Here is a 25919-nt window from a genome sequence, read left to right as displayed (position 1 = left end):
CTGGAGTACAATGTGGGAAATTGTCTTTTTTGGCAGGATAAATATAAATCTTATTTTCTAAATAATAAGTTATTGCAGAACTCTTAGAGGCAAAGGCATCTGTGTGTTCCATTTTATGATTTGTACAAGGCTGGTATCTGGGTACAGAAAGTACTTAGTAAACAAACAGCATGTAATCATTTATTGCTAGAGTAACTGAATACAGAACTATGAGAGGTTTATGCTTCAGTTATGCAGGATAAGTGAGACTGCATTCAGAGCACAGTGTACAATACTGCTTTCCTTACAAGGAAGGATATAAATGTGCTAGATGCAATTCAGACAAGTCTAACTGGACTGCTAACTGCAACGTCTGAAGAACCACAAGGGAGATTAGGCTTGCATCTGCCAGAGTTTAGAAGAGAAAGAGATAATTAAAGTATGCGAATTTGAAGGACCTTATAATGATTCTAGAACAGGGAACCACTGTTTAAAATAACACTGTTTAAAGAGAAGAGGTGAAACTGTTCTACTCGGTGGCTAATGGATCTTTGGAGCTCTTTAGTTCAAAGGGTGGTGGCAGCAGAATTATTTTATAGAAACAAAATTAGATAGATTCTTAATAAAGACGGGGACAAAAGGTCATCAGGAGTTGTCAGCAATGGTGAGTTGAGTAAGGCCAAGCAGGCTCGAATAGCATCCTGCTCCAAATCTGTACATTTGTTTTTAAAAAAAGCTATTATTGAAAAATATTAAATAAACTAGAACATTCAAACTAACTCTACATAGCTTTTCAAATAAAAGCCATTCTTATCTTCTTCCAGACAGCTGATTTTTCCCTTCATTAGAACAGGTTTACTGACCCTGTGCCAAGTTAATTTGGCATGGGTGCAGCAAAAAAGATTTGCAAGCTTGGGAAGTGAGAAAAATTCTGAAGTTCATGTCATCTCACTGAGCTTCGTGAGGTATTCAGCCAGGCAGCATGAACAGACCACAGCTGGAGTTCTACTACGTGGAAGGCTGAGGTACCCCCTCCACCAAGGACCTGCTATTTACTGGCAGAGTTGTGGATCTCAGCAAAACATTTGCCCTACCAAAAGAAAATCTATAAATTTGTTATAAAGAAATCTGCTGCTTAAAGAAAGTTTGTGCTTCTATAACCAGTTACAGCACAATAGAATACCCCTTTTTTAAATTATTCCTTGTCATTTTCTCCTGCTCCAATTACTAAAGGGCTTTATTATATTTCCACAAAGCTTTTCTTTATATTTCACCACACTGGATGCACCACATTAGCAGCAATTACTTTGTGTTCTTCTGTACAACACATTAGTTCATTACCAACATCATTATCAATTTTTGCTCTTTAATAGATTTTAACAGGAAAATGTGAACACCATTCCTAAAAATATTGTTAATGGACAGGAGATTGCTTCCTTCAATGCTGATGTTCAGTGAGTGTATACACTTTCGTAACAAAAAATTTTACCACCTGAAAAATTCCAAGATGTACAATCATGATGTCTTAACAGCACTCATTAAACCATTAGCTAATTGCAGTAAAGCTAAAATGAACTGAAATGAACTCTCTTTTCCAAATCACGTGCGCACTATAATAATAGAAAGATTCAGTGTTTACTAAAATCCATGATCCTCAGTAATTTGGTTAATAACTAAATGCAGTACAACCATTAGCATTACTCTTCAGCAAAACTAACTTAAAGTTTTGAAATTAATGTGGAGAGGTTTAACAGAAAGCTATTTGCACCCAGAGTGCAGTCTGAATATGAACCATAGAACCATAGAACACTACAGCACAGTACAGGCCCTTCAGCCCTCCATGTTATGCTGACCCATATAATCCTTTAAAAAAAGTACTAAACCCACACTACCCCATAACTCAAACTACCTGCGTCTCAATATCACCAAGACCAAGGAAATGGTGGTGGACTTTAGGAGATCTAGGCCTCATATGGAGCCAGTGATCATTAATGGAGAATGTGTGGAGCAGGTTAAGACCTACAAGTATCTGGGAGTACAGTTAGACGAGAAGCTAGACTGGACTGCCAACACAGATGCCTTGTGCAGGAAGGCACAGAGTCGACTGTACTTCCTTAGAAGGTTGGCGTCATTCAATGTCTGTAGTGAGATGCTGAAGATGTTCTATAGGTCAGTTGTGGAGAGCGCCCTCTTCTTTGTGGTGGCGTGTTGGGGAGGAAGCATTAAGAAGAGGGACGCCTCACGTCTTAATAAGCTGGTAAGGAAGGCGGGCTCTGTCGTGGGCAAAGTACTGGAGAGTTTAACATCGGTAGCTGAGCGAAGGGCGCTGAGTAGGCTACGGTCAATTATGGAAAACTCTGAACATCCTCTACATAGCACCATCCAGAGACAGAGAAGCAGTTTCAGCGACAGGTTACTATCGATGCAATGCTCCTCAGACAGGATGAAGAGGTCAATACTCCCCAATGCCATTAGGCTTTACAATTCTACCGCCAGGACTTAAGAACTTTTTAAAAGCTATTATTAATGCTTTTTGAGATAGTGATTTAGATGCATATCATATTTTTTTTTACTGAGTTAAGTATTGTATGTAATTAGTTTTGCTACAACAAGTGTATGGGACATTGGAAAAAAAGTTGAATTTCCCCATGGGGATGAATAAAGTATCTATCTATCCATCTATTTTTCTTTCATCCATGTGCCTGTCCAAGAGGCTCTTAAATACCCCTAATGTTTTAGCCTCCACCACCATCCCTGGCAAGTCAATCCAGGCACTCACAACCCTCTGTGTAAAAAAACTTACCCCGATGTCTCCCCTAAACTTCCCTCCCTTAATTTTGTACATATGCCCTCTGGTGTTTGCTATTGGAGCCCTGGGAAACAGGTACTGACTATCCACCCTATCTATGCCTCTCATAATCTTGCAGACCTCTATCAAAAGTCCCCTCTCATTCTTCTACGCTCCAAAGAGAAAAGTCTCAGCTCTGCTAACCTTGCTTCATATGACTTGTTCTCCAAACCAGAAAACATCCTGGTAAATCTCCTCTGCACCCTCTCCACAGCTTCCACATCCTTCCTATAATGAGGTGACCAGAACTGAACACAATACTCCAAGTGAGGTCTCACCAGAGATTTGTAGAGTTGCAACATGACCTCTCTACTCTTGAACTTAATCCCCGTTAATGAAGCCTAGCATCCCATAGGCTTTCTTAACTACCCTATCAACCTGTGCAGCGACCTTGAGGGGTGTATGGATTTGAACCCCAAGGTCCCTTTGTTCATCCACACTCTTAAGTAACTGACCATTAATCCTGTACTCAGTCTTCTGGTTTGTCCTTCCAAAATACATCACCTCACACTTGTCTGGATTGAACTCCATCTGCCATTTTTTTGCCCAACTCTGCAGCCTGTCTATATCCTCTTGTAACCTTCAACCACCTACAGCTCCATCCACAACTCCTCCAATCTTAGTGTCATCCGCAAACTTACTCACCCATCCTCCCGCCTTTACATCCAGGTCACTTATAAAAATCACAAATAGCAGGGGTCCCAGGACAGATCCCTGCGGCATTCCACTAGTCACCAACCTCCAGGCAGAATACTTTCCGTCCACAACTACCCTCTGCTTTCTTCCTTTAAGCCAATTTTTTATCCAAACAGTCAAGGTTCCACTTATCCCATGCCTCATGACTTTTTGGATGAGTCTCTCATGAGGGACCTTGTCAAATCCTTTGCTAAAGTCCATGTAGACCACATCCACTGCCCTACCCTCATCAATTTCTTTTGCTACCTCTTCAAAAAAAAACCAAAAAAACTCAATCAGGCTTGTGAGGCACGATCTTCCCTTCACAAAGCCATGTTGACTATCCATGAGTAGACTGTACTTCTCCAAATGCTCGTAGATCCTATCCTTAAGAATCCTTTCCAGTAGTTTGCAGACCACTGACGTAAGACTCACTGGTCTATAGTTCCCAGGTTTCTCCCTATCACCTTTTTTAAACAAGGGAACTACATTTGCCATTCTCCAGTCCTCCGGTACTTCCCCTGCAGCCAAAGAGGATTCAAAGATCATGGCTAATGATCCTGTGATCTCTTCTCTCAATTCCCACAACAACCTAACGTGTATCGTATCCAGCCCTGGGGATTTATCAATCTTAATGTTTTTAAGAAGATCCAGCACCTCTTCGCCTCATATGGAGCCAGTGATCATTAATGGAGAATGTGTGGAGCAGGTTAAGACCTACAAGTATCTGGGAGTACAGTTAGATGAGAAGCTAGACTGGACTGCCAACACAGATGCCTTGTGCAGGAAGGCACAGAGTCGACTGTACTTCCTTAGAAGGTTGGCGTCATTCAATGTCTGTAGTGAGATGCTGAAGATGTTCTATAGGTCAGTTGTGGAGAGCGCCCTCTTCTTTGTGGTGGCGTGTTGGGGAGGAAGCATTAAGAAGAGGGACGCCTCACGTCTTAATAAGCTGGTAAGGAAGGCGGGCTCTGTCGTGGGCAAAGTACTGGAGAGTTTAACATCGGTAGCTGAGCGAAGGGCGCTGAGTAGGCTACGGTCAATTATGGAAAACTCTGAACATCCTCTACATAGCACCATCCAGAGACAGAGAAGCAGTTTCAGCGACAGGTTACTATCGATGCAATGCTCCTCAGACAGGATGAAGAGGTCAATACTCCCCAATGCCATTAGGCTTTACAATTCTACCGCCAGGACTTAAGAACTTTTTAAAAGCTATTATTAATGCTTTTTGAGATAGTGATTTAGATGCATATCATATTTTTTTTTACTGAGTTAAGTATTGTATGTAATTAGTTTTGCTACAACAAGTGTATGGGACATTGGAAAAAAAGTTGAATTTCCCCATGGGGATGAATAAAGTATCTATCTATCTATCTATCTAATCTCCACATTGTCCAGCACACAAACCCACTCTACTTCGACCTCATCCTGATCAAGATCCTTTTTACTTGTGAATACTGAAGCAAAGTATTCATTTAGGACCTCCCCAACCTCCTCCGCCTCCAGGCACATGTTGCCCCCTTTCCCTTTTCCTACCATTTTTTCCTTGCCTCAGTGGAACAAACCTATCCTGAACCCAGCTCAAGTGGTCCCTAAACTTTTCCCACATTACTTCTGTGCTTTCCCCTGTGAACATCTATTTCCAATTTACTCTCGCTAGTTCCTGCCTCATCCTTTCAAAGTTAGCCCTTCCCCAGTTATTAAGCACTTTACCATTTCATCTGATTTTATCCCTTTCCATAGCTATGCTGAAGCTAAGGGAGTTGTGGTCACTCTCACCAAAATGCTCCCCCAAGAGGTCTGTCACCTGACCAGGTTCATTACACAGAACTAGATCCAGTATAGCCTCTCCTCTCATTGGCCGGTCCACATACAGTGTCAGGAATCCTTCTTGAACACACCTGACAAATTCAGCCCCATCTATCCCCCTTGCACTCAGGAGGTGCCAGTCAATATGAGGAAAAGTTGAAATCACCCACAACTACTACCCTGTATTTCCTGCTCCATTCTAAAATCTGCCTGCCTATCTGCTCCTCGGTGTCCCGAGGGCTATTTGGGGGCCTACAGACTACTCCCAGCATAGTGATTGATCCCTTCCTATTTCTGACTTCCACCCAGACTGATTCCGTGGACACTCCTTCTGCAGCGTCCTCCCTTTCTATAGCCATGATACTATCCCTGACCAGCAATGCCACTCCCCCACTTTTTCTATCTCCCATCCTATTCCTTTTAAAACCCCTGAATCCCGGGACCTGCATCATCCAATCCTGCCCTTCCTCCAACCAAGTTTCAGTAATGGCCACAACATCATAGTTCCACCAAGTTTCAGTAACGGCCACAACAAATGAGTTGTCAGAGGAAGTAGTTGAGGCAAGTATATTAATGATACTCTACATGGATAGGAAAGGTTTAGAGAGACATGGGCAAAACACAGACAAATGGCACCAGCTTAGCTGGGGATCTTGGACCAACTGGGCTGAAGGACCTGTCTCCATGTTGTATGACCATATGACCCTAAATCTACAAGCAAACACACTGTATACATTCCTCATCACCTTAGCCACCTGGATCATCACTTTCAAGCAACAATGGACTTCAACACCAGATCCCCTGTTCATCAATACGAACAGTACACAAATGGTGTTTCTTTATCTAGAGAACAGCTAAGAAGGGTAGAACAGCTGAACCAAGTAACTACAGACTAGTGACTGGAGAAAACTAAGGGAGAAGACAATTGTTCATTTCGAAAGGAAGGGACTGAACAGGTACTGTCAGCATAGTTTTGCATGGAGGATATCCGGTATCACTAATCTGGTAAGAGTTTTTAAGGAGACAACTAATAAAATTGAATGAAAAGTAGTAAGTAGATGCTCTCTGTATGGATTTCACTAATGTGGTTGGCTCATCCAGAAGGTTAGAGCAAGGTGAGCTGGCTAACCGAATCTAAAATTAACTTGATGATAGAAAGAAGATAGCAATGACGGTTAGAGGCTTTTTCCTGATTGAGACTAGTGGCTTACAGTCAGTGTACACAAAGATTAGTGCTAGGATCCTTTGTGTTTGCAATATATATTAAGGACTTAGATGAGAACGCAGGAGGTATGACTGTTAAGTTTGCAGATCGCATGAAAGCTGTTGGTACTGTGGACACCAAACAAGACTAGAGGATACAGATCAGATCAGGATGTTACCTGGACTGGGGGACCTTAGGCATGGGGAGAGACTGGACAGGCTGTGGTGCAAAGGAAGCAGCGAGATGACCTGAAAGAAGTACATAAAATAAACTGGGTTGTCAGAGTCTCATGGTAATGTACCAAAAACAAGTTGACATAGGTTAGGCGCCAGGAAGTCGTTTTAAAGGGCATTTGATGAGAAGGGACTTCACCACAGTAGTTGATGTACTGGAATGTGCCACCAGAGGTGGTGGAGGAACAAGATAAAATCACAACATACAAGAGACAACCACTTGACCTGGTAAGGTTTTGAAGGATATGATCCTAATGTAATTATATGTGAGTATTATAGATAGACAAAAAGGTCAACATTAACATGGTGAGCCTAAGAGCCTGTTTCTGTACTGTACAATTTTGGTTCTCTTATTCTAATTTATGTACCAAAGGTTAACTGAGAAATTTCTCAGTAAAAGTGGGTACCAGTGTTGGAAGAAATTTTCACTCCTCACTCAGTAGATTCTTCTCAAAAAAATGTGAACTTAATCACATTAATATTCAGCACAAAGACGTGCACGCCAAATGTTCTAACAACAACGGAAAATTTTGACAAAAAGCTCTACAATTATCCTTTGCAGTTTATCTATAAACCTAACCATCTGAACAAAGCTAACAGCAACAAAAAACTTTGCTTGGATCAGTTCTATTTTCAGACTTTTCCCAAAATGCACTGCCTTTATGCACTTGCCACCTTTTCCTAAGGCCTTCTGTAAATGCATTGAACAAACAACAGTGGGCAAACGTTCTCATCTGAAATGGTGATAGAAAACTCAGCCCACAGACCTGAAACCTGCCTGATTTCAGGAGCAAGCACAGAAGAACAGGTGCAAGTCAGTTTCATTGCTCAAGCACATTATTGAGAAGCACTTATGTCTTTCTAAAGCAATATAAACAGAGTCAGAACTGTAGGTTTTCTACAGAAGGGCGTTGCTAGAGTTAGATATGGAAAATCACAGGACTCCTCATATATTATATAGAACATAGAATAGTACAGCACATTACAGGCCCTTCGGCCCACAATGTTGCCCATCATTCTGATGAAATTCTCATTTTCTAAAACATGTCAAACTACTTCATTATGTTATTCATTCTAATAACGTGTATACAAATGATCAATACCACTAAGACTTAGATACATAAGAGAAAACCAAGCTATTTCACATTGATCCTGCATACACAGCTAAACTTCATTGTACCAACTTCAGTCACATTCTGTGGGATCTGACTAGAGACCAGGGAGAATTACACAGCTTTATTTACCAGTATGATTTCTGGGATCAAGGCCATACTCAAATATCTGCCAGTCCTCCAGTATTGCACTGCAGAATGGCCTTTCAGATCACTTGCAGAGAATCAGATCTTCTTTCACCCAACTGGTGTTATTGATCTGTTGTAATGCAAATTATTTTCCATGGCCAGTCAAAAGGTCAACAACCAGGACACTCAGAAAGGAATCTGTAGTGGTGATAGTGCTATCTCTCTGTGTGATAAAGCATTCGCCTGCTTTTGCCAGCATGCCCTAAATGAGTGAGATTGTGCTAGACTCAGCCCATTGTGCAAACTCAGCTCCCATGGGGTTTACCAGCCCAGACACCCAAACCATAAATGGGGAGCCAAACAGAGTGATCCTCTGCATGTAAGAGATGTCCTGTGACAAAGTGAGGTGTTTTAGTGGGGCAACTAAGGGCTTGGATGGCTTGCTGCTAGGAACATGGCCCCAAAGTTATTCAAATAGTTTTTGATTTTTAAATGAGATAATTTTAAAATAAGTAAAAAACACCAATACCTTAAAATACCAACAAATAATTCAAACATTAAAATAATGGGGTCACTGCATTCCAACTATGCGTGATTTACACCAGAGTCCAATGGAGAACGTGACAACAAAGCAGAAGAGAAGGTTATTGGTGTTAGAGCTCACACTCACGTCAGGCTTTTATATCAGCCAGATGTCAGTCAGCTTGATCTGCCCCGGTAAAAGAAAATTATATGATGCATTTAGGGGCACAATGTCCACATGGCTTTTTAAGTGGTGCACAGAATCAGGATTCAAGCAAAATAGAATGAAGACTGCTACTTATGGATCCAAAGCTCTCTGTCACCTTGGATTTTGTTTTTGAGTGTGTAGAATGTCTGATAGCATGTTTACAAGGAAAGAAATTTAGGCTAAAGATTAAACGTCAGTAACGCCCGTTTTCAAGACAAAAGTTTGTAGCACACTGGAGATCCTGGCATTACTGTAAATTCATAACATTACAATTATCAGGTAATGTGTCATCCAAACACAAAACTACAGTGAAAATGTAAAAGCAGAAGGGAAAAAGAAAATTGGCAATCTACCTCATATTGACAATTTCTAGTTGTGTGAAGTTGTAACTCTGGTGCAGAATTATCATTCTCAGGCCTTGCTCTGTGCAGTTTGGCATAGATCACAGTGGAAGACGGTACACTGAAATTAAAACTCAGCATGAAAAACGAATTATCAACATACAAAGTTATTATGGATCTTTTTTAAAAGATATGAAGCAAGAAATAATAGCTTGTCAAGCTTAAAATGCCTTTTACAAGCAATTTGACAGCTGAGACAAAATTCTCATTTATGAATAAGTTAGTTACATCATCTAGCTCCTGTCATTGTAAAACTCAAACTTGCAGGCAGATATTTGCAATCAGTCAAGGAGTTCTGCACTCCCACACAAACACCAAACTCCTGACATTGCTGGCAAAGTTTCACCATCTCCTAGTTGCACTCCAACTTTTGGAACCTGCTGATCAAACCTTTAACCAGGTTAGATTAAAATCAAGTCATTTTAAGTGATACATGTTAGATGTTTTTTTTTTTAATGTAGAATTTAATCGATTTTAACAGCCTCTAGAAGTTTTTGATTGTCAGACACATTCAGTCTTTGACAGCCTTGACAGTTGACAAGGATTTGGGGTAATGGCTTTACTGACTGCGTTTCCCCTCAGGCATGTCGTGGGCAAGGCTTATTCTGGCTTGCCCATATGCAGCATGACATCTTGTTTGCCACTCCTTTTGTGCAAAGCATTCCTGTCAGTATCTGTATCTTATTTACGAAGTAATTTGCTAAAGGCAAAATTTTTGCTATGCTTACAATCATTGCTGACAGCATGTTTTGGTCAAGTAGTTTAAATACGGTTTTAAAAAATCATTAGAGATAGTCAAGGGCTCCATTAAGTCTGCATTGAAAATGTTCATTAGTTTGAAACAGCATATATTAAATCTTGATAAAGTTCCATTTGCTCCCTTTCAAACAAAAAGTGCCTGATGAAAGAAAGAATTATGAGCCTCCTTTAAAAGTGAAGAAAGCCTGCTTAAAAAACACCGTCATGACAGCATCCCGATGACTCCACTCAGCTTTCTTCTTCTTTAAAAGTGATAAGGCATTGCTTGTTACATGTGTGAAAAAGCATCCTTTAGAGTACTCCAGATGACTATCAGTGCTGACATTCAGTAAACAGCTCAGCTGCATTCCCAATGATAAAAGGTATCTTTCAATTCACAAATTGTATTAAAACATTTCTGTGGGAAGCACCACAGTAATTTCTAACTTGTAGCCTGAAAGTTCAGTGAATGCCAATTCCCATTACTTCAGTTGTTACGGTTAATTCAACAGAGCTCCTTTCCACTAGGAGTTATTCCAGTGGCTGAGGAATTGGTGCAGGCTTCAAGGTTTCAGGTTTCTGGATCATTGGGATCCCTTGTGGAGAAGGTATTACCTGTACAAAAGGGATTACGCCTGAACTTGAGGGGGGCCAATATCCTTAGGGGCAGATTTGCTAGAGCAGTTGGGGAGGGTTTAAACTAGCTTAGCAGGGCCATGGGGACTGGAGTGTAGGTCAGAGGATAAGGCAGATGGTGGAAAGGTAGATGCAGCATGTAGAGATACTATGAGGAAGAATAGGCAGTGGATGGGTTGGATGGGTTGAGATGTTCTTACTTTAATGCAAAATGTATTAGGAACAACACTGATGAACTTAGAGCATGGATCAATAGATGCAACTGTGATGTCATAGACATTACAGAGACCTGGCTGTCACACGGGCAGGAGTGGCTGCTCGATGTTCTGGACTTTAGATGATTGATTGATTGTTGCTTCAAATGGGACAGGGAAGGAGGTAAATAAAAGAGGTGGAGGAGTGGAATTGCTAATCAGTGATAGCACCACAGCTGCAGAAAGGAAGTACTTTGTGGAGAGATTGCCTACCAAGTCTGTGTGGGTGGAAGTCAGAACCAGGAAGGGAGCAATCACTCTATTTGGAGTATTCTATAGACTACCATAGCAACAGAGATACTGAGGAACAGACCTGGAGGCTAATTTTGAAGAGGTGCAAAAATAACAGGGTTGTTGTCATGGGGACTTTAACTTCCCTAATGACTGACACCTCCTTAGTGCAAGGTTTGACTGGGGTGTCATTTGTTAGTTGTGTCCAGGAAGGATTCCTGACTCAATAAGCAAACAAACCAATTAGAAAAGAGGCCATATTGGATTTGGTGCTAGACAATGAACCAGGTCAGGTGTCAGATCTATAAGTCGGCGAGCATTTCAGAGACAGTGACCACAACTCCATGACCTTTACTATAGCCTTGGAGAGGGATAGGTGCAGATGGTGCAGGAAGTATTTAATTAGGGGAAGGTGGATTATAATGCGATTATGAAGGAACTGGGGAGCATAAACTGGGAAGAAATGTACTAAAGGAAATGCACAACAGAAATATGGAGATTGAGTAGGGAGCACTTGCTGGGGGGTTCTGGATAGGTTTGCCTCATTAAGGTTGGGGAAGGACGGTAGGGTGAAAGCACCAGGGTTGACAAGAGATGTGGAATACCTAAACAAAAGGAAGTAAGGAGTTTACTTACGGCTAATGAAGTAAGGATCATGCAGGGCTCCAGAGTGTTATAGGGTAGCCAGAAAGGAGCTGAAGAATGGATTTAGGACAGCTAGAAGGGGGTATGAGAAGGCCTTGGTGGGTAGGGTGAAGGAAAACTCCAAGGTGTTCTACATATTTGTAAAGAACAGGATGATGGCCAGAGTGAGGGATAGGAGAGGAAACATTTGCCTGGAGTCAGAGGAGGTAGGAGAGGTCCTTAATGAATACTTAGCTTGAGTATTCACCATTTCTCACTGGTGAATACCAGTGAGATTGTGAATACGGCATATAACAGCTGATATGCTGGAACATGTTGATATTAATGAGAAGCATGTGTTAGAATATGTGAAAAACATTCGGAGAGATAAGTCCCTGGGGCCAGACAGAATATACCCCAGGTTACTACAGAAAGAGATTGTTTTTTGTTCTCACTGGCCACAGAAATACTAGCAAATGAATGGTGGGTGGCAAATATTATGGCTTTGTTCAAGAAAGCAAGTAGGGATAACCCTGGGTATTATGGACCTGCAAGTCTTATTTCAGTGGTAGGCAAATTACTGAAGAAGATTCTTAGAGACAGGATTTACGAGTATTTGGAGAAACATATTCTGATTAGGGATAGTCAACATGGCTTTATGAGAGGCAGGCTGATTGAATTCTTTGAGGATGTGACAAAGCACATTGATAAATGCAGAGCAGTGAATGTGGTGTATATGGATTTTTATAAGGCATTTGATAAGGTTCCCATGGATTCTGCTTGAAGGTTAGTGAGCAGCAATATTCCACAAGGATCTGTTCTGGGATCCCTGCTCTTTGTGATTTTTATAAATTATCTAAATGAGGAAGTAGAAGGGTGGATTAGTTTGCAGATGACACAAAGTTAATGGAGTTGTGGATTGTGTGGTGAGTTGCTATAGGTTGCAATGGGACATTGACAGGATGCAGAAGTGAGCAGAGAAGTGGCAGATGGAGTTCAACCCGGAAAGTGTGAGGTGATTCATTTGGGAAGGTTATATCTGAAGGCAGAATACAGGGTTAATGGCAATCCTTCATTAGCAAAGGGATTGAGTTCAAGAGCTGAGAGGTAATGCTCTCAAGGATCTACAAAACCTTGGTTAGACCACACTAGGAACATTGTGTCAGCTCAGGTTGCCACACTCTGGGGAGGATGTGGAAGCTTTAGGGAGAGTGTAAGGAGATTTATCAAGATACTGCCTGGACTAGACAGCATGTCTTACAAAGATAAACAGAATGAGCTAGGACTTTTCTCTTTGGAGCACAGGAGGAAGTGAGCTGATTTGATAGAGGTGTACAAGATGGTAAGAGGCATAGAGCAGACAGCAGAGACTTTCCAAGGGCAGAAATAGTTAATACAGGGGTGTCATGATTTTAAAGTGATTGGAGGCAAGTACAGGTGTCCCCCACTTTACGAATGTTCACTTTATGCCACTTCACTTTTATAAAAGACCTACATTAGTAACCTGTTTTCGCATTACAAAGAGGACTTTCGCTTTTACAAAAATTTTTCCCATATAAATTAACGGGTCTTTGCTTTACACCATTTCAGCTTAAGAAAGGTTTCATAGGAACACTCTACCTTTGTAAGGGGGGGGGGGGGGAAAGACACCTGTATAGGGGAGTATCAGAGGCAAGTTCTTTACACAGGGAGTGGTGGGTAAGTAAAACACCTTGCTTGGGGTGGTAGTACAGCCAGATACATTAGGGGCACTTAAGAAACTATTAGGTAGGCACATAGTGCAAACAATAAGAAAATGAAGGGGGTTTATAGAAGGTAAGTGTTAGATTAATTTTAGAGTCGGTTAAAATGTCAGCAGAACATCATGAGCTGAAGGGCCTATATTGTGCTGTAATGTTCTATTAGAGAGAAGAAAATACACAGATACACCATGAGAAACTCTACAATACTGCAATGAAAAAACTAAAAAGGATATTGTGTCCTTTTGCCTTGTAAATTTAATACTGTTCTCAACTTTTAGAACAGAAGATCAAATGTAACTGCAGTAGCTACAAATTCCTTACATAATTTAAAAACACAGGTAGACTGAAATCGGATTTAGTTTTTCTGATAATGTTTGTTTTTTTGATAAAAATATATTTGTAAAGTTATCTATCCCTGTGTACAAGAGGCACATGACCAGGAGAAACCTTCCATTTCTAAATATGATTTTACAACCTGGTGCAGGTTTCCTGATACTCTAACTTAATAGAGCTATATTGCAAGAGCCTTGGGTGCAAAATTAGACACCGCTATAGCTTCTAACCCAGAGCAATAAAACCAGAAATAAAACCAATTCAGCCCAGCATGAAGGAGTAGCCCAACTTAAACTAGCAACTTTTGGATTTTCACAACCATAATGGCACCCCGTCTCCCCCTCCCAGACTTCAAATTTATGCCCTTTCATACTGTCTGTTCCTCTTGAAATTATATGTACTTCGATTGTCTTCTCTGGAGTGTTAGAGCCTGAGGGGAGACCTCAAAGTTTGTCCAGTCTCTCCTTATAGCCCATACTCTGTAATTCAGGCAACGTCCTAGTGAACCGCTTCTGCATCTTCTCCACATCCTTCCTGTGGTGTGGTAACCAGAACGGCACAAAATGTAGTGCGACTGACGTTTCATACAGCTGAAACATGAAAGTTCTTTCTACAGTTAAGGCTGAGGCAGAAGATCAACATTTTCTTGGGAAATACGATGGCAAATAGAGCATAAATGAGAATTTTTTTCTAAAATTAAAATATTAGAAAAAACATACTTCTATAAATATTACGAATGAAAACAAGTTTATGTTATAAAATTATGTTAGATCTAACAGTTTATAAGTAAAACTGACCTCGTTGTCACGACAGAATCTTCATGTGACCATGGTACATGAAACCTGTACACATCCGCTGCCTTCCCTGTCAATTAGAAAAAGCCTCTTGTAACAATATTTCCAAATCAAGTTGCAATTATTTTCAGCAATCTAGATCACATGATAACAAAAACCAAGTTAAAAGGTACTGCATTTTAAAATCTACATTTAAAACAACAGTTAAACCATTCAGCATGAAAACATCACACAATTACAAGGTAGCTTGACAATCTATTCATGTTAATAATGTTGAAGTCTTTACATCTTTAAAAAAAAGATAACTCACTTCCGATAGAAACTCTGGTTACCAACTATATAAGCAGAATTTTGCAGCAGTTTTTGACTCTTGAAGAACATGAAAACCCTGGTATGCTGAAACTGAGAAAGGGGTAAAAACTACTATAAGAGATCCAAGGCAGATCTTGAAGGCTCCTTGAATATTTGACACTACATTTTCCCTTCTCACTCATCCAGCAAGTAGAGATTATGAAATACCAGCAAAAGTACCCCTTACTCAAAGTCTTCAACATTTGATGCCTTGCAAATCATTGCTAGCAACTTCAATCAGGCTTGAAGAAATCTCTGCCCAATTATCAGCAATATCACCTGCAGCACTGGGGGTCCCAACACATTCGATCACTGCAACTCTACCATCAGGAATTCCTACCATTCCATACTGAGATTGCATTTTGGGTAATCTGATCACCTTGCTGCTCTCTGACCTACATACAGACAGAGGCTAAAGAGCAAGGGTCCAGAAGTAAGGACAAGGGGTGGTCGCAGGAGGCAGAGGAGCACCTATGGGATTGCTTCAAGTCGATGGACTACGCCACGTTTAAGGGCTCAAGGATCTGAACAAATATGCCACTGTTGTCATGGACTTTATAAAGACAGCTGTGGACAAGTACGTCCCTACAATATCATTCAGTCTTCCCAAACCAGAAGCCCTCGATGAACCAAGAAATACTCAATCTGCTGAAGGCCAGATGTGTGACATTCAGGTGTGGTGACCAAGTAAAATACAAGAGATCCTGGCATAACCTCCAGAAAACCATCTCACATAAGAACTGGCAATTCTGGGCCAAGCGAATCATAGAAGGATGCTCGACAACTGTAGCAAGGCTCCTACAAAGTAAAACCAAATGAAATATGTGACAACAAGGTTTTGCTCCCAGTTAAGCTCAATGCCTTTTATGCTCTTATTGATCTGACAAAATATGAAGGCACCTTCACAAACTCCCACAGCTCTTGATGACCCTGTGATTTCAGTCTGAGACCAACATGAGAGTATCATTCAGGAGGGTGAACCCACGGAGAGCATCTGACCTAGACAGGGTACCTGGTTGAGTACTCAAGACCTGGCTGGAGTGTTCACTGATATCTCTAACCTCTCACCTTGGCAGTCCGAAGTACCCACCAGATTCTTGTAGCTTCAATTATACTGGTGCCTAAGAGGAACGCAGTAACCTGCTTCAATGACTATCATCCAGTAGCACTTATATCCACACTGAAGAAGTGCTTTGAGAGGTTGGTGATGAAACACATCAACAAGTTGGATCTGCTCCAATTTGTCTACAGCAGGTCAACACCAGATGCTATTTCATTGGCTCTTCATTCAACCCTGGAACATCTGAACAGTGAAAATGCATACATCAGGATGCTCTTCCTTGACAACAGCTCTGCAATCAACACTATCTCCCCCTCAAAACTAATCAAAAGCTCCAAGACCTAGGCCTCAATGCCTTCTTGTGCAACCAGATCCCTGACTTCCTCTCTTGCAAATTCCAGTCAGTTCAGGTTGGCCACAACATCTCCTCCACAATCTCCATCAGCACAAGTGCACCACAAGGCTGAATGCCTATCCCCTGCTTAAATCACTTTATACTTATGGTTGTGAGGCTAAGCATAGATCCAATGCCATATTTAAGTCAACTGTTGTTTGCTGAACCAAAGGTGGTGACTAATCAGTACATAGGGGAGAGAATGAAAGGTGTCATAACAATAATCTCTCACTTAATGTCAGCAAAATCACAAAGCTGATTATAGACTACAGGAGGAGGAAACCAGGGGTCCATGAGCCAGTCCTCATCAGAGGTGGAAAGAGTCAGCAACATTAAATTCCTCAGTGTTATCATTTCAGAGGATCTGTACTGAGTCCAGCACGAAAGAGCCATTATGAAGAAAGCACAGCAGCACCTCTACTTTCTTAGAAGCTTCCAAAGATTCAACATGTCACCTAAAACTTTGACAAACATCCATAGATGTGCAGTCTGCCACGGAAACACCAACGACCTTGAATGGAAAAGCCTACAAAAAGTAGTGGATACATGCCAGTCCATCACGGATGTAGTCCTCCCCAGCACTGAGTACATCTACAAGGAGTGTTGTCGCAGGAAAGCAATATGCATCAAAAACTCCCAACATCCAGGCCTTGCTCTCTTCTCATCGCTACCATCAGGAAGGAGGTACAGGAGCCTCAAGTCCCACACAGCAGGTTAAGGAACAGTTTTACTCCTCAACAACCAAGTTCTTGAACCAGAGGGGAAAACTTCTCTAAACTTCACTCACACCCACACTGAATTGATCTCACAACCTATGGACTCACATTCAAGGACTCTTCAACTCATGTTCTCAATATTTATAGCTTTTTATTATTATTATTTTCTTTTTTATTTGACGAGTTTATTGTCTGTTTTTTGTTAGTCTTTGTTGTGTGCGGTGTCTGAGCAACTGTCTTAATCCTGCTTACCTGACTTGGAACAGACTCAGGTCACGAGTGCAGTTCCCTTTTTGAAAATGGAAGTGGGGAAGGCATGCCGAGCTACAGGTGTGGTTGAAATGCAGACACCATCTCCTGACTATCCTGTTGGCGTATGCACAGTTTTTGAAAAGTAAAACTGAAGACCTTAGAACAAGGCTGCAGGACCAGAGGGACATCAGTGACTGCGGTGTACTTTGCTTCAGGGAAATGTGGCTAAACACCACCATTTCAGATGCAGCACTGCAGCATGATGATTTCACCATTCACCATAATGATAGGCCAGTTGAGTCTTTTAAAGGTAATCGTGCTTCATGATTAACTCATCATGGTACAGAGAAGTGATGGTATTGTCTTAGTACCGCTCACCTGACCTGGAACATCTAGCAGTCAAATATCATCCATTTTACCTACCAAGGGAGTTTTTTGCCATCATCCTGGTAGCAGTTTGCATTCCACCTCAGGTCAATGTCAGGCAGGCAGTGGTGGAGCTGAGCACTGTGATCAGCAATCACAAAACAACATACCCTGATGCCTCCCCTTTCATTGTGGGGTATTTCAATCAGGCCAACTTGAAGAAGTCTCTGAACAATCACCACCTACATATCACCTGTGGAACCAAAGAAACCAACATACTTGACCACGGTTATACCGCCATTAACAGCACTTATCGTGCCCATGCCCACACATAAGGAAGTCCAATCACCTGGCTGTTCTTCTACTCCCGGCATCTAAAGACTGCAGCACCAGTGGTGAGGACGAGAAAGGTATGGTCAAGGGAAGTTGAGGAGCACTTATGGGACTGCTTTGAATTGGTAGAGTGTTTAGTCTTCAGGGATTCATTTTCAAACGTGAATGAATACACTACAGTTGTCACAAACTTCATCAAGACTCGTGTGTGCCTTTAAGAACATACCGGACATAGCAAAGCCAAAGCCATGGATGAATCAGGAGATTTGTAGTCTGCTGAGGGCTAGATCTGTGGCATTCAAGACCGGTGATACAGGACTATATGAGAAGCCCCAGTATGACCTACAGAAGGCTATTACAAGAGAGTCAAAACAAGACAAAATTGGATGCATATCAGCTCTGGCAGGGTCTACAGGCCATTACTTCCTAAGTAGTAAAACTTAACATCATGAACAGCAGTGATGCTTCACTCGCAGATGAGCTGAATGCCTTTTATGTACACTTTGAAAGGGAGAATAAAACTACACCTGTGCAAATTCCTACAGCATCTTGTGAGCCTGTGATCTCTGCCTTGGAGGCCAACGTCAGAACATCTTTCAAGAGGGTGAACCTTCACAAAGTGTCGAGCCCTGATGGTGTATCTGGCACTGAAAACCTGTGCACTCACATATACTGTGATGAAATGCTTTGGAAGGTTGGTAATAGCCAGAATGAACTCCTGTCAAAGCAAGGACCTGGATCCACTGCAATGTGCCTATTCCCACAGTGAGATACAATCTCACTGGCTCTCCATTTGGACTTGGATCACCTGGACAATAGCAATATCTACATCAGGCTGCTGCTTACAGACTACAGCTCAATGTTGAATGCAATCATACCCTCAATTCTAATAAATAAGCACCAAATCCTGAGCCTCTGTACCTTCCTCTACAACTAGATCCTTGATCTTCCTCGCTGGGAGACCACAGTCAGTGCGGATCAGAAATAGCATCTTCTCACTGACAATCAACACCAGTGCATCTCAAAGATATATTTTTAACCCACTACTCTACTCTTTCTACACCCACGACTGACTGACTGGCAAGGCACAGCTCAAACGCTATCTATAAATCTGACGATCACACAATGATGGTTAGTAGAATTTCAGATGGTGACGAGGAAGCGTACAGAAACGAGACTGATCAGCAGATTGAGAAGCGTCTCAACAACAACCCAAGGACCTCAGGAACGGAACGTCAAGGGAACACACACCAGTCCTCATCAAGGGATTGGGAGTGGAAGGGGTGAGCAGTTTTAAGTTCCTGGGTATGTCAACATCTCTGAAGATCTATCCAGGGCCCGATGTATTGATGCAATTACAAAGAAGGTACATCAGCAGCTATATTTCATTGGAAGTTTTAGGAGTCACAGTAAGACACAGTTCAAAGACACATTTAAATTTCTACAGATGTACTGTGGAGAGTATTCTAACTGGGTGTGTCACTGAGGGGCCACTGCACAGGATCAGAAAAAGCTGCAAAAATTGTTGACTCAGCCACCTCCTCCAAGGGTACTAGCCTCCCCAGCATTGAGACATCTTCAAAAGGCGGTGCCTCAAAAAGGCAGCATCCAACATTAAGGACCCACATCATCTAGGATATGCCCTCTTCTTATTGCTACCATCAAGCCTGAAGACACCCACTCAACATTTTAGGAAGAAATTCTTCTCCTCTGCTATCAGATTTCTGAATGGACAACGAACACATAAACATTACCTCACTTTAATTTTAGCTCTCTTTTTGCTCTACCTATTTGTTTCAAGTCAAATCAAGTCAAGTCACTTTTATTGTCATTTCAACCATAACTGCTGGTACAGTACATAATAAAAATGAGACAATGTTTTTCAGGATCATGGTGTTACATGACACAGTACAAAAACTAGACTGAACTATATAAAACAAAAATATATATTATATATAAAAATATATATGCTTATATGAATATATATTTTTATATATACTTATTGTAATTTATAGAATTTTTATTATGTATTGCAATGTACTGCTGCTGGAAAACAATTACTATCACGACCTCTGCCAGTGATATCAAACCTGATTCTGATTCCACATTTAGGTGTGCAAGTCCCAAACTTGCAAGAATCCCCATGCAGAATTGCAAGCACTTACCAACAGGCTGCAGACCTTTTTTTCTAAGTGAAATACCACTTTAAATATTAGGCTACAGCTAAAATTCTCAAGTTATCAATTCTTTTGTCATAACTGTTACTTCTCATTTCTGATACAATTCCAGCAGACCATTCTTGCACTGTAAGCAGTTTACAAATACAATTAATGCAATTTTCAACAACAAATGCAATGAAGAGTGACAAAAGTCATACACCAAATAAAAAGGTGTTTGTTACTGGAGTGGGTAGATTCTATACTGAATTATTCTTCTAGTAAACCTGGATGCATGCAGCTAAAGTCCTGTCTGTTTTCAACATGACATCCTTCCTGTATCTACACTTCACTCTTCAGTGCCTCAATGTATGTAAAAAAAATTAAAATCTAATTTATCAATTTAATACACAGCCTTTAGTTTTTCTAAAAATATAGCTGTAGTTTTCTACCGTGAAAAATGTTACCACTTAAGATATTGTTGCTTTACTTTTATAAACCATTTTCCTCCAAAGAATTGCTATTGGCATCTTTGCTCATTCCACTGATCCAACAACTTCTTCCATACATTTCACATAACCAGCCATAAAAATGAATGCAAGATGGCCCAGTATCAAGATCATCAGATCTCAGTTGTACTGGCAGTATTATTTAAGAATTTCTTTACATATTAAAAAGAAACATTTTCCATGGGATTCATCTGCTACCCCACTTGCTAAGCCATGCTGAAACATTTGCAAAACAGATGATTTTCCAGGTACTGTGATTCAATGGTAACTACCTCAAAGAAGAAAATAATCTTGGATATATATGTCCCAAGCATTTTTGAGGAATGAAACTTGACTATTGAGATTGAAATTATGATGCAGTTTAATGACTTACATTGAGAAATAATGAAACAACTTATTTTGTAACAATAACCTACCATGCAAAGATTGGCATTGGCTTTCAATATGGATTTCAAAAGCCTGATGTACCTAAAATGAAAGATAAACATTATGTTTGTGAAAATTATGGATGCGTCTCAGAAATAAGTTTCTGCGCTCTACTATTCTCACTCTACAGTACCTGACTAAAGTACTGAAGCTGAACATTATGTATCAGACCTGAAGAGTTTATTGAAACTCTGTGAACAGAGGCACCTAAATGGAAATAATAAACTCAGTTACTCAAAATTCAGTTACCGATGGACATAGTTAATGAAATCGTCAGCAAGAAATATAATTAAGAGAAATAATTACGTACCAAATGACAGGACATGTGTTACTGGGGTAGATATTACTCTAGACCTTGCTGTTAGGTATTCACATTCCATACTGAACTGTCAAAAGAATTGACAATAGAGGGTTACAGAATTAATAATCATTACTGATGCTTAGAAGTTATGTTTCTTCACACCTTAACCTTCTCTGCATAGAAAACAAAAGTATTTTCAACTGCTTCTCAACAGACATATGCAGTGATGCCGTATTACCAGCAGTAGAAATTTGAAGACTCCAGTTAAACTCCACTTTCAAATGATATTCAATATTTTATTCTCCTATTTAGGAGGAATTTAATTTTGTTAGCCAAATTATATTGTATGGTAGGAAGCAGTAATATTATTAATATTTTCAGACAAGTGTCGGATAACTGCAGAACAAAAAGGTGTCACAGCACTGAGAACGCCATCATCAACAACGTCTCCCTTGTCCTTCCACTGTCCACACAAACCAGCCTCCCCTCCTCTAACTCAGTCTAAACCTCTTGCTGCCTCAGGAAAGCATCTAACATGAACGAGGATCCCTCCCACCCCATTATTCTCTCTTCTCCCATTAGGCAAAAGGTACAGAAATTTGAAAGCTTGTACCACCAGCTCAAGGACAGCTTCTACCCTGCTGTTATGTACCCATCAAACACTTAAAGATGAACTTTTCATTACCCAATCTACCTTGTTGTGTTCCTTACATATCATTTGTCAACCTGCACATTTTCTCTTTAACTGTAACATTATATTCTGCATCACACACAAAATGGTGGAGGAACCCTGCAAGTCAATAAACATCTATGGTGGGAAATAAAAGACTTGATGTTTCAGGCCAAGACCCTTCATCAGGAATCCTTCATAGATGCTGCCTGACTTGATGAGTTCCTCTGGCATTTTGTGTGTGTTGCTCAAGATTTCTAAGATCCACAGAATCTTGTGATTATATTCTTCATTCTCTTTTCCTTTTGACTATTTCTACGTACTTATGTACAGTACAGATAGCATGCAAACAAACTTTTCTGACAGCACCTCCATACATGTGACAATAATAAACCAATGATTCAAACAAAGCTAATTTTTTAGGGACGTTTAAAATGGAAATTGTGGGGTGGGAGAGAGAAAGGAAGGTGTGGTATCACTATTGTTGAGACTTGTGAACATTTACAATATCCTTTGAATTTAATACTTGATTTGCATCCCACCAGAGGTTTGATGTGAAAGATTTTTATTCTTTATAGACTGTATAAAGGTGCTACAACGAAAATTTGAACAAAACCTTAAAAAACCAAGCTAGAAAGTGGATTTCACATATTTTTCGTTCACCAAATCAAAACTGCATTTTCATGCAATGCCGAATTAGAAGGCCAATAATAGAGGGAAAAATCCTTGCTTTAAAACAATCAACACGGTATTTTTGCCCATACATGCATTAGGACGTGACCTGTGCTTCCATCAACGGCAACTGTTTGCTGACCTTGCAGCTGCCATGTCACTTGCTGCCTTGGATATATAATAAAGCAGGAAAAAAGTAGGGGAGGGCAAAGCAGAGGTGTGGTATACAAATGGAGGGGTTAGGAAAAGAAATAAAAGAACATATTGGATTCTAATAGAACCTGAAAGCAATAAAGGAATTTAATTGTGCTTTGAAGCATTGCAACCATTGCACCATTCTGCAGTGACATAAACAGATGTTATCTTTCTTGGTGCTCTCTGCCTACGCAAGGCAACACACAGAAATTAACACGGAGTCTGTAAAGATAAAAATCAAATGTCCCAACAGGGATTTTATAAACTTTGTTCCCAACTTGCTGGACAATTTGTTCCACATTTTACTGTAAATGAAAACTCAAGATCAGACCCCAATCTTTTGATCCAATTTACTTTGGTATGTCAAACTTACAACACTCCTTTATCAACACATGTCCAAATGTCACCAGGGATCACAGGAATGCTGTGGTAAATCACTGGGACTTCAAGAGGAAATAAACACAGTCACTTCAAAGCATGCATAAAATGTTTTTTTTTACTCGATTTAAACATCAAGAAAAAAAAACGTAGAAGGCTTTTTTAAAATGAACTAATCCAGTTTCTTGGTGCGACTTTTTTTGACATTAAAAAATCCATATAGAGTAAAACTTGTTGAATGTAGCACAAGTGCACATTTCTTCAAAACAATTAAAGGTTTACTGAACTACTAGGGATTCATTCAATGATTTTGAAACAAATTTCATAGATTAAAAAAGGTTAACCAATATGAAATCTCCATATGAAATAACAGGATCTCACTGTCCACATGCAGTGGAAAGTCATCAATGAGAGTTTTGTATTATGGAGGTCAGTGTTGAAGCAGTGTAGAGCTGTCACCTGCCACTTTGCAAAAAAAAAAATTAAATTTATCCAGATCATGATCCAGTTGTTTTTATTAAACAAACATACACACAAGGAGCACTAAAAACATTTATATAGAATCTTTGCACTGTATTGCATTTGTCAATTTTTGGAAGAAATATCATTCCTTATGATCTGAGCAGCACATATGTTAAATCTACTGCTGAATTATCACAGACTTATTGGCTTCGTATTAAACCTCTTGAGCTGCCAACTTCAGAAAGTTTATTCTACAGTATACGATGCCAGTTGTTTCTCTTTCAGATCAGTTAAACTGAAATATTAAACATTTCTGCTAATCTAAAAATATCTTGACATTACACAAGTTTACAAGAGAAACACTCAAATTTCATTGTCGTTCATAATATACATAACATATAATACTAGCTTTCAAGATACATATTGTATATTTCATAAACTTCTTAAGATGTTCCAGGAATTTTGTTTCAAGTTAGTAGTAAGTAATTATTCCACAATCAGTCATCACATCCAGAAAAAGTAAGATCTGAACTCCATTTTATTATTATAGTGCTTGTTCCCTGGTCATAGATACTTTGCTGCTGCATTTATTTAGGGGTGCATACAAGAGCAATGCAAAGCTGTCAAGAGTTGTGTTTGTTCATTCCACCTCTAACACAATGGCTAACACAGTATTGTCTATAAATAGTGTTTAAATAATAAGTATATGCAATTAAAATTTGATGAATAAAACTACAGATGCTGGTAAGTGAAACAAAAACAGAAATGGTGGAAGAACTCAAGAATTAGCCAAGTTCTTCTAGGGATGCTGTTTTTATTGCATTTAACATTGCAATTTAACATTTTATTTAAAACAAAAGGAATTTAAAAAATTGAGATTATATCAGCCATAAAAGGGCTAAAATCCTGAACCATCTTTATTACACAAAAATATTCACTATCAGTGGAATAGACAAGCTGTTTTAATGTTTTCACTTACCTTTTTATTGACACTAGCCTTAGACACATGAATGACAAAATGAGAGAAAGAACGATACTTTTCCAGATTGAAGTTCACTATCTGAAATGCAAACAACAGATTATGATAACTGGTTTGTATCCTAATGCAATCAACAAATTTGGGGTGGGGGGGGGGGGGGAGAACACAGGATAATCCTAACTGAAAATCCTGCATGTTTACTGGAATGCTAGCCCTGATTGCTAAGCAGTTATTGGAGTCAAGTAATAGAAATTAAAAATGGGGGGAAAAAAATCAGGCAATTAAAAACATATTTTATATAGTTCTTTGATTAGAGCCAGGCTACATAATCTTTTGTGTGGTTTTCTTCACTGGTTAATTAAGAATATTTATCAATTATACAAAACACAATAAATATTTGCAGCTGTAGTTCAGTCAGCATCTCAATACTACTCTACTGCTCAGTAAGACTTTTTCCTTCAGTGTCACTTTCTTGGAAATAATTTGGAAATGCGATGGTTGGGTTGAGTTATTCTCAGATCTTGGCAATCTACTTGCAAACGTTTCAACACCATACGAGGAGACATCAACAGTGCACAGAACAAATCAAGCTGTTGGACAAGACTGATGTGACCTACAAAATCCAATGCAGGGCCAGTAGCAAATATCACGTCGGCCAAACTGGGAGGAAACTATCTACAAGGATCCGTGAACATCAACTGGCCATCAAGCAGCATGACCAACTCTCCCTGGTCTCTACCCACGAAGATCAAGAGGGGCACAAATTTGACTGGGCATCAGTGAGAGTCATGGCACAGGCAAACATGTGGCATGCAAGAGAGTTCCTAGAAACTTGGCCTTCCATGAACTATTCTGTGAACAGAATGTAGACCCTGATTCTGAATGAGCCAATACAGGTAAAATTCCACATCGCAATGCAGACCACGCAACCAATCAGTGATGAGACTTTCTCCCTACATCACAACTGAGTTTCCATAATGACTACCAATCAGTTGACTGTTAAGTATATAAAGGCTGAACATTTGGAAAACACACCACAATTAACACTGATGATGTCTCCTTGTAACGTTTGCAAGTAAATTGGCAATATCGGAGAACATCTCAACTCAACCAAAAAGATCTTTTCCTTTAATGCCAGTTCCAAAATAGAGGGCTATGGGTAACCCTAGGTAGTTTCTAAAGTAAGGACATGCTCGGCACAGCTTTGTGGACTGAAGGGCCTGT

The 25919-nt window shown here is 40.1% G+C and overlaps 1 protein-coding gene across 1 annotated transcript in view; it reads right to left on the bottom strand.

The window, feature by feature from the left end:
• The window catches only part of pgap1 (post-GPI attachment to proteins inositol deacylase 1), a 127538-nt gene that overhangs the window by 58777 nt on the left and 42842 nt on the right, over positions 1-25919 (bottom strand). Inside the window, exons 13-18 of the mRNA XM_073046943.1 lie at positions 24696-24776; positions 21349-21424; positions 21172-21245; positions 21029-21080; positions 14479-14545; positions 9076-9184 (exon numbers count right to left, since the gene is read on the bottom strand). Coding sequence (XP_072903044.1) covers positions 9076-9184; positions 14479-14545; positions 21029-21080; positions 21172-21245; positions 21349-21424; positions 24696-24776 — 459 coding nt within the window. The remainder of the gene's footprint in view (positions 1-9075; positions 9185-14478; positions 14546-21028; positions 21081-21171; positions 21246-21348; positions 21425-24695; positions 24777-25919) is intronic.

This window comes from Hemitrygon akajei, chromosome 5, assembly GCF_048418815.1.
Source record: "Hemitrygon akajei chromosome 5, sHemAka1.3, whole genome shotgun sequence".
In the NCBI taxonomy this organism is placed as follows: domain Eukaryota; kingdom Metazoa; phylum Chordata; class Chondrichthyes; order Myliobatiformes; family Dasyatidae; genus Hemitrygon; species Hemitrygon akajei.
This window is presented reverse-complemented; position numbering and strand designations above follow the sequence as displayed.